The sequence below is a fragment of the Vigna umbellata genome, chromosome 1, assembly GCF_029865625.1.
Source record: "Vigna umbellata cultivar VRB3 chromosome 1, Vumbellata_1.0, whole genome shotgun sequence".
NCBI classification, from domain to species: domain Eukaryota; kingdom Viridiplantae; phylum Streptophyta; class Magnoliopsida; order Fabales; family Fabaceae; genus Vigna; species Vigna umbellata.
In genome coordinates this window covers 97,839,512-97,849,205 of record NC_142165.1, presented here as the reverse complement: position 1 = coordinate 97,849,205, position 9,694 = coordinate 97,839,512, and the positions used below count along the sequence as shown (strand labels likewise).

The 9,694-nt window shown below is 33.5% G+C and overlaps 1 protein-coding gene across 1 annotated transcript; it reads left to right on the top strand.

The window, feature by feature from the left end:
* Positions 1-5,637: 5,637 nt before the first annotated feature.
* Positions 5,638-7,232, top strand: LOC124826647 (uncharacterized). The gene is made up of 3 exons (XM_047299535.2): positions 5,638-5,871; positions 5,969-6,035; positions 6,131-7,232. Exons 1-3 carry the CDS (start codon positions 5,797-5,799, stop codon positions 7,000-7,002), a joined length of 1,014 nt encoding a protein of 337 aa, XP_047155491.1. The 5' UTR covers positions 5,638-5,796; the 3' UTR covers positions 7,003-7,232.
* Positions 7,233-9,694: the final 2,462 nt, after the last annotated feature.

Genomic DNA, 9,694 nt, shown 5'->3' with positions numbered 1-9,694 from the left:
ATTAAAGATAATTTTCTGTTATTTAGTTAGTATTTTTTATTAAAGCTTTTCATCAAAACTTAATTCTATATAAACTAAGTCTCTTAAAAAAAACTTTTAACAGAAAATACTGTTATTAAAGAAGTAACTTAATAACATAAAGCTATCTTTAATGCGATCTTACAATATTTGGTAATAAGTTTTCAATATAAATCTAAGTTAAGTCATGATTAAACAATTAAAAGGCGTATAATTTAACTACATGTACATAAGCATAAAGAGATTAATGATTGAGAGTGGTCTTTTAACAGCCTAGCAAATAATTATAAAATGGTTCCAAATTTGTAATATTTTTCCTTATTTTATGTTCTTTTCATCCTTTATTTTTATAAGACAGTAGTTTATCATTTTTTTAAATTTTTCTCTCTTCTCATATTTATTTTTTGTTATATTCAATTTTATCATACAACGTTTTTGTTGTGCATTGTTTCAAAATACGTAACGTTTCAAATTATCAATAATTTTATCACAGAAAAAAAATATTTGTTATGTACTATTGTTTATAATGAAAATGTATATCCATTATCAAAGACATACATAAAGAAAAAATGTTTATATAATATATAACATAAACATGGTTTCACGATGTGTGGAAAGGCATTACTAATACAATGAAAACAAGTTTCCATTGTATACCAGTAAAGATAAAATAACTTTGTATTTTTAGTGATCATTCTTTTTAGTTTTAAAAATGAGTTAATTAATTTAGTTTCACACCACGCGATTTTAGATTTTAAAATAGTTGTTTCTAACACAACGGTGATTAAAATATTCTTAATGCTTGCATTAACTATATGTTATCACAAACCTTAAACCCTATACAACACTTTAAGAGTTGCACAGTATCACGACCATTAAATTAAGAGAAAAGTGGAATCCAGTGTATGCAGCTGGTTGAACCAAGCGGTTTTCGACAGGAGTATATAAGTAAACTTTTCAAAACTTCGAGCCACTTTCTGCATGCACCTCTTCTCTCTAAATTTTCAAGTTTTATTTTCTCCTCCTTCTCTCTAAAATTCTCCTCCTTCTCTCTATAAATTCTCACATTTTTCTTCTTCTGATAATCAACCAGGCTGTGCCTGAGTTTTTCCCTGGTGGCAAGAGTCTATTTTTTCACCAATCAAGTTGTTGTTTGGAGTTGGTAAGTTAAATTCACTCGTTCTTTGAAGTTTCTGTATTTTTTGATACATGCAAGCACTGTTCAGCTTGCATGTGTTCATCATCTACTTCTCTGAATCTATTTTTTGCCTTTGATCCTCTGGTTGGTTTTTTTTCACCGATCAGAAATTAGTAGGTTGCCTTAAAAGTTGCTTGTTGGTTAGTCAAAACTGTGGAAACATAGGAAGTGTCGGGTCTATTCGAGCTAAGGGAAGCTAATAATTTAATTATGGTTGTTTATGTTTGAAATGATTGGTTGAACGTGTGCATGTGTGAATAATTTGATATTGGCTTGATTTCTGTGTATTGCCGGGACCTGTGAACTGGTTGAGAAGTTCTGTAGAATTATGTAGAAAGCAGAGCGCTCGTTGTTGAACGCTCGGATAGGTCATGTAATCGGGTTTAGCGGTATTTGGTGTTGTAGTGATATTTTAACTTAGTGTTGTTCGGTTTAGTATTTACGTTCAGTTTTAAAAGTATTCGTTTTCGATCTCGGCAGTCTTCGGGTTGGTATTAACGTTCGTTCTTAGTCGTACTAGCGCTCGTTCTTGGTAGTGCTCGGTCTTGTACTAGCGCTCGTTTTCGGTAGTGCTCGGTCTTGTACTAGCGCTCGTTTTCGGTAGTGCTCGGTCTTGTACTAGCACTCGTTCTTGGTAGTGATCGGTCTTGTACTAGCGCTCGTTCTTGGTAGTGCTCGGTCTCGTATTAGTGCTCGGTATGAGCTATACGCATTTGGTTTAAGTTTTTAAGCGTTCGTTTTAAACTCTTAAGGTTGGGCTAAGCTCCTAGTGGTCGGTTTTTCTCTAGTGATCAACCAGTAATTACGTTAGGAAATTTCTTCAGTTGTATCTATTATGGACCGTTTGATCTTATCTTTTGGGTAGTGTGGAGGTGTCCGGTCTCCAACGTTCACAGGTTCTCTTTGTCTTATGAGTGAAAATATAACTGATGATTGACTGTTTATGTTAATTTATGAGAATTATGTTTTCAAAACTGTGGAAGAGAATTCCAAGAAGGAATATCTCATGGATGGTTATGAAATTGTAAAGTATGAATATGGATATTGTTAAGCTAGCATTCATCCTGAAATTCTATTATCATTCTCACATAGGGAGAGATATTTCATTTGTGAGAATAGCAGGAGGTCCTACCACCTCGGGGTGCCGAGGTAGGTATTATGGGATTAACTAGAGCTGTCAAAACGAGCCACCTGGCCCGACCCATCACGGATTGGTCACTTAATGAGCCAACCCAACCCAACCCGGCTCATTTATTAGCGAGCCAAAAAAATTCGAACCCGGCCTGACCCACCACAGGTTGGTGGGTAAACGGTTGACTCACTAGCTCACTTAATTACAATTTTTTTTAAATAAATTTTTCTACAAAATTTCTATAATTCAAATCTAAACAAATTTCACTCCCAAATTTCACTCCCAACATGGGTGTTTAATTAATTTTGAAAATAAAGAATTTAAATAATTTTTTCAAGCAAAAAATAATAATAAATACTTTTTATAAAATTAAAATTAAATTTTAATAAAATAAAATTAGGTGGTGGGTTGGTGGGCCAACCCGGCCTACCAAGGGTTCAACCCGCATGAGCTGGGTTTAAATGAGCCGGGTTGAAATCTGATCCGCGTAAAAAAATACAAATTTTTCAAACCCAATCCGGCTCAAAATCGTGGTGGGTCGGGTTGGCCCGCGGGTTGTGACCCATTTTGATAGCTCTAGGATTAACCTTGGGTAGTAGCTTGATTGGTGTCAGCTGTTACACTACCACAAGTGCAAGGAGGACTATAGCTACATATTTTCATACAATCCGGATGGTCAAGTCATAGTGTTCGGTCTATATATGAATTGTGGTGTTCATTTTGTATAAGATTGCTTGTATTGTTGTTGGCATGATGTAGCGTTCGGTCTCACATGGTTTGAACTTGTATGAAATGTATAGATGTGTTTATAATTAAATTACATTAGCTTACCCTACTTTCTTGTTTTGTCTTGTATTGTCCGTCCGATTACCTTTTCTCTTGCAATGATCATCCTTTGGATGTGAGCAAAAGGCGATGAGTGTTCGGTGGAACAAGTGTTGAAAGGCGAGGATCCTGCAGCCTAGTTAGGACCGTTCAGTCATTAGACTTAGCTTATCTTTTGTAAACCGATCGGTTTATACATAATGTTGTATAACGGTTCGTTATGTGATGTTTTGTATAAACCTAGTTGTAGAACCGTTCGGTTTATTTCCTATGTCTTGATTTTAGACTTATGGTGCTCTGTAAAATTTTTAATTTTATAGTTATTTTGGATAAGTGTAATGTTACATACTTTACTAACTTTTGAAGAACTGATCTATCATATTGTTATATGTGATTAATCTATGATAAACCTATGTCTTGATTTTAGACTTATGGTGCTCTGTAAAATTTTTAATTTTATAGTTATTTTGGATAACTGTAATGTTACATACTTTACTAATGATATAATATTATGCTATATTTTGGGATGTTACACGCAGTGTTTAAACAATAATATTTAAATGTTGTCATATATTTAGATTATAGGTCTCTTTAAAATATTTGGAAAGAACAATTAAATATTATATACCTTAAACAAAATTTTTAAATTTTATAAAAAATATAATCAATAAACAATTTTTGATTCATATAGTAATTGGATTATAGTGTGATTATACATTTAGATCACACTTAAACTGGTTTTAAAACGTGACTTATTATTTTTCTTTGACTAATTATCCTCATTGATGTGTTCAACAGTCTCATAATGTTGCTCCTTTTTTTTGGGTTATTAACTACTTATGTGGTAGACACATCATAATTATGATAATTTTGTCACAATTTTTATATATGGGTGTTATATATTTGTGCATATATAACAAAATGATGTGTCTGGCAATTTATGACAAGGTGCCCACAACATGTAGAAAATGAACACGTGAAAATCATCACACTTAACGTTATATATAAACTCGTTCAATCAAGTATTTTCTACAAAATGTTATGAAAAAGGTCAATTTCCACACAAAACTCATTCATAATTTTTTAACCTATTGTTCATAATATTGAAACCAATAGATTATTTCTCGAATATAATTTTCCAATAATTTTATAACAAGTGTCATTTCATTCCATAAATTATGTATATCCATAAACCTCTTTCAACCAATAAGATTTTATTGTTTTTCCATATTCAATATATAATAATTTTTAACTTTGTTTTTTATAAGTATTTATATTATTTATTCTCTAATGTTTTTTTATAAAAAACACTGATATTGTACTTAGCATGATGACTAATTGTTAAATGTAATGACTTTTCTACTAATATTAATACTAATAGGTGGTTTGAAATAAATAATTTTTTGCTTGTTTAATTTATATACAATATGAATTATCGTTAAGTCATTTTTTATATGCGTAAACATTATTCTTTTATGACAATAAAAGTCAAACATAAGTTCTTGTACATGTTACTCAAACATCGAACTTTCCTCCAGAGTTTATGCATACATAAATTTATTTTCTAATCAAAATATATAATATAATTTTAAAATATGAAAATTTGATTATATTTATTATCTCTATTAGTCCATTATACTCTTAATACTTTTTAAATTGTAATTTTAATTCATCTTTATTTCGTGATTTTGGTCAATTTCTTTTTCTTTCCATAATTTTAGTTTCCAAATTTTATAAAGTCTACAAAAATTGTATAATTCTTAAATTTGCGTACTTTCTTAACAAATTCTAAATCTCAAACTCATTAGAATAAAATTAAATTAGAAATAATCCAATAAATTAAAGTAGAAAGAATAAAATATGCAAAAAATGAAAATCAAATCATAGTTATGAGTTTTCTATAATCTAAATACTAAAATCAAGAAAAATAATAACGACACCAATGTCATAACTTAATTACAGAATTGAAACTATAACTAAATATATATTTTTCTACTCAGACGAGTATTTAACGACGAAATGTACTTTTTCTTAATTATTTCAAACAATACTTTCTATCCTTATCTGTAAATTGATTTAATAATTTTATAAGAGATTATTTATATTATAATTAACTCTTCTATTATTAAGGTAAATTAGTTTTAAAAAATAAAAGTTATATATATATATATATATATATATATATATATTATTTTCCAAGAAACAATCAAGTGGGAATTATTACTGTAATTAATTAAAGAGACAGTTTATTTTAATAATAAATATCGGTTAAATTTGTGCTTACGTAGCAACTATATTAACGACGTCGTGTTGCATCGCACATATTCATTCTTACATATATAACCTTGTTTGTCTTCAAATATCCACAAAAATTGTCACTCCCAGTTGTTAGAATTTAATAAATGACAAGGGGCAGTGATGTAATTAAACATGGTATAAAGATTCAAACCTGGACCTCTTCTGTTGCAAAAAAGGGCAAGAGGATCAGAGGAGTTACCGTGATCCATTGTTGTTCTCTATCTTAAGTTTTTATTTCTCTCTCTAGAATTTTCTATCTGCTCGTCCTTCCTCACAAATTAGGGTTTTTGCGAATCTCTTGTTAGTCTGTAATCGAATCGTAGCCATGGTTTCCGATTCAATCTCTGCCGTGCCGATTCCCTCCGCCGCAAACACTAAGAACCCCGGGAAGAAGAAGAGGGTTCGATTTATTTTCGTTTTTAAATTTTGTAATGATACATGCATTAGGTTTTTCATTCTTATCAATCTCATCGATTACAATTGCCTGTGTGTTCCAGACTAACAGGTCTGCAAAATTGAAGCAGTATAAAATTGATGCGCGCCGCGAACAGTGGCTTTCGCAAGGTACGTTACAGGCGCACGTGCGCACTTTTGTCTCCATTGATCCATTCACTCTTTGATTCTGGTATGTATTTTCGATTTGTATCCGAGAGTTTCAGGTGTGGTGAAGAATAAGGGATGCAAGGACGGTGTGGACGATGGCGTCGTTCACGCGCCGCCGCAGTCGGTAAATCACGGCAAGCACTCCTTGGAGCCTCTTAACACGAGGCGCGAAGGCGAAGAAGACGACGAATTGATTCATCATGACAGCGATTCGGAGTCTCCTACCAACTGTCCCGCCGGCGTATTGTGTGGCAATGATTCGGGAACAAACTTCACCGGAAGCAGTAGTGGCGGGAGCAGCAGCAGCAGCAGTTCAAGCAGCGGTGGGTGCTGTTCCGGGAACATTACCGAGGAGGAGGAGGAGGAAGAAGAAGGTGAGGACGAGGATGATGGTTGCTTGGATGATTGGGAGGCCATGGCAGATGCTTTAGCCGCCGATGACAAGCACGAAATTCCTTGTTCTGATTCACCCCCTGTGGTTTTGCCTCGTGAAGGATCCAATTTAGAGTCTCCGAATTCAAAACCCGAGAGTAGTAGATTGGTTCCTTGGGGCTCTGGTAGTAGCCGAGCATGGAGGGCCGATGACGCCTTTCGCCCTCAGAGTTTGCCCAATTTGTCTAAGCAGCACAGTATGCCGAACCCTGATCGCCGCTGTGTTGGAGGGGTCCCCTGGGCTCGTGTCTCCACGCCTTCCTCGTGTCCTATTTGCTGTGAGGATCTGGATTTGACGGACACCAGTTTCTTGCCTTGTTTCTGTGGGTTTCGGCTTTGCCTCTTTTGCCACAAGAGGATTCTGGAGGAGGATGGGCGTTGTCCCGGTTGTAGGAAGCCTTATGAGGGTGAACCAGTTGAGACAGAGGCGAGTGTGCATGGAGGCAACCTCACTCTTCAGTTGGCACGTTCCTGCAGCATGATCGAGAGGTCTTGAGCCCGCGGTCTGTCCTTTTCTGTTTTTTTTTTTTTTGCATCATCGTCTGTATTTTAGGGGATATCTAATTTTCATAGATCTAGTTGGCCTAGTGTTATGAGTTTTTGAGCACCTTGAAATCAAGTTGTTTCTCGTTTGATCTTATGGTGCATGTGGTAATGTAGAGTACTCATGTTGGTATGTGAATACATAAGGTGGTATAGAAATTCAATACATTGAATATGGTGAAATCATGCGGGTTATTTCCTTTATGCTTCTAATTATTTTATTCATGTTTTGTGTACAGTTTCTCTTCTCTAAAGTCTATTACTTCTATATTTGAAACATCATGTTTAATTGAAAAAGTTAAATTTCTGATAATGTTAACTTTTTGGTGGTGTTGGAATGTGTAATGTTTATATTTTCTCTCTTTCTTTCTCTCTCTGACATAATTGCATTTGTATTTGTTGTACTCTGAGACACTTACAATGCTGTCATGTGTCATGACCTTTCTTCCTTTAAGATATTTGTTGCTATGTATTAATTAGTTGAAGTTATATGGTAATAATTATCATCAGCCAAGTCATAATCTGTATGGTTTTCCTATAGTTTTTATCGTCTTTGAATGATACTTTGATTTATGAGTGGGAAGGGAGGGGCGACGACGTAAGGGAAAGAAGGGGGAAGCAAGGGATAATAAAATCCACCCAAATGTTGGAGGGCATTTGAAGGTGATATGTTGTCCCTCTCATCTTCCTTTCCTCCATTCCTCACCAACCAATATTAATGTTACATTGTCTCTGTTTATAAGTCACTAAAGTTTTTCAAAAGCTAATTTTAATCATTTAACTGGCTTGTAAATTGTTTCCGTCCATGAAGGATGGCACAAAAGTGCTTGTAGTTTATAATGTTTGCTACTTTGTTCTAGCCTTTCACTTCATTTGACAAATCTGTTATGCAAAATTATAATTTGTTAAATATGGCTGCAACATTTTGTTACTGGAACATCTTTGCACAAATAAGATATATGCCATTGTTATAGCTTGGTTCTCCTTTTTCCTATACCCAATTCTATGCTCACATGAAAGAGATTTTTTACATCCATTTTTTATGACTTAAAATTGTAAATACAGCTTTTTTCATGGCATTTGAACATTTATTTTTGTTGTTTCCAATTGATCATCTTTTAGGAACAGATAATATACCGGTGTTAAATGTAAGTATGAAGACAGGTTAATAGTGTTTTCAAGTTTTTCAAGGTATGGGAATATTTTTATGGCATTGTTGTGCATTGATCTTATAGGTTTGATTCAGTTTCGGTCAAAGAATAATTTGTCCTTCCTGCTTCCTTGGGGTTCAAATAAGTGGTACATGACTGGTCTACCATTGATTTCAATCAACTACCATCCGGTCATCATCTTCACTCCTTGTAATCTTTCAAAATTGGTACTTAATTTAATTTTTGTTTGTACTAGTAATTTGGGCAAAACAACCATTTACTGTGTATACAACATCTGGTGAGTCATTCTGCATTGATATAGTTTCTTTTATATTCTGCCCGGTCCTTCACCTATGGTCAAGAGACCCACAGAGTAAGCTAGCACAGTTTTAATATCTACATGAAACAGAGAAATTGGATTATGACTATGTAAATATATATAGAATTGGCTTGTCGAAAATTCTTTCTACATGAGTAGTTGATTCTATAATGTGAGTAGTGAGTTAGTTATTTAGATCAATAATTTTTTAAAAGATCAGTAGGCTACTTATATGAAAATGGATGACATTTGGGAAGATGGAAGAGTGTAAGAAAGATGGAAATTTGTGAACGAAAATTATTTCGTTTGTTTGGTATGATATAAGTATGAGGGATCAGAAGATTTAATTGGCTGACAATTGCATATTTTTTTCTTCTCTCGTAATTGTCATAATATTCTCATCTGTCGTCACTTTTTATATTTGGTAGCATGTTTTTCACGATCAATTTCTCTGTCTCTCCTGCAGTTACTGGTTTGGGGTTTGTTGTAGTGTAGACAATGGAACTGATCACATGAAAGGTACTAATAAATATTTGTCGATGCCTTGTGAGCTATGGTTATACAATCTGTACTTGTATTATGTTAAATGCTTCATTTGGGAAGAGTTGATCTTATGAGAAATATGAACCACCTTCTTATTATTATTATTATTTTCTTTGATTTATGAGCTACACTCGTACACCTGCTGATTGTCTTTTTCCAACAAATTTGATGCCAGACAGATGACACAATTGTTCGAATATTTGAGAAATAGAACTATTATGAGACATAAGAATACATAGATAATCAGGCTGCTCTGCTAGTGGTAGGTCTATCCTTTTTTTGTTTGACGATGTTCTGAAATAAGCTAAAGAATAGGAATCGAGTCCAGCTTTTTTACTGGGTAGGTTTAGTTGTTTCTATGATATGTATTTACACTAATTTTAATATTTTAAAATACATTATAAAATTTTGAAATATCAAAATTGGTGTAACTTGGAGGCACAACAGGAAGATAACACAAAACAACCAAAAAACAGGAATCCCTTCGGAATTATGATAAAATTTTAGCAAGTTTGAACGTTCTGATGATTAGATTTAACCAGTGTGATTAAGTAATAGCAGTTGCTGGAATGTCAGCTTTGCAAACAGAAGACGTTTGGGCTATTGAGAGTGGAAACATGCACATGAAAAGT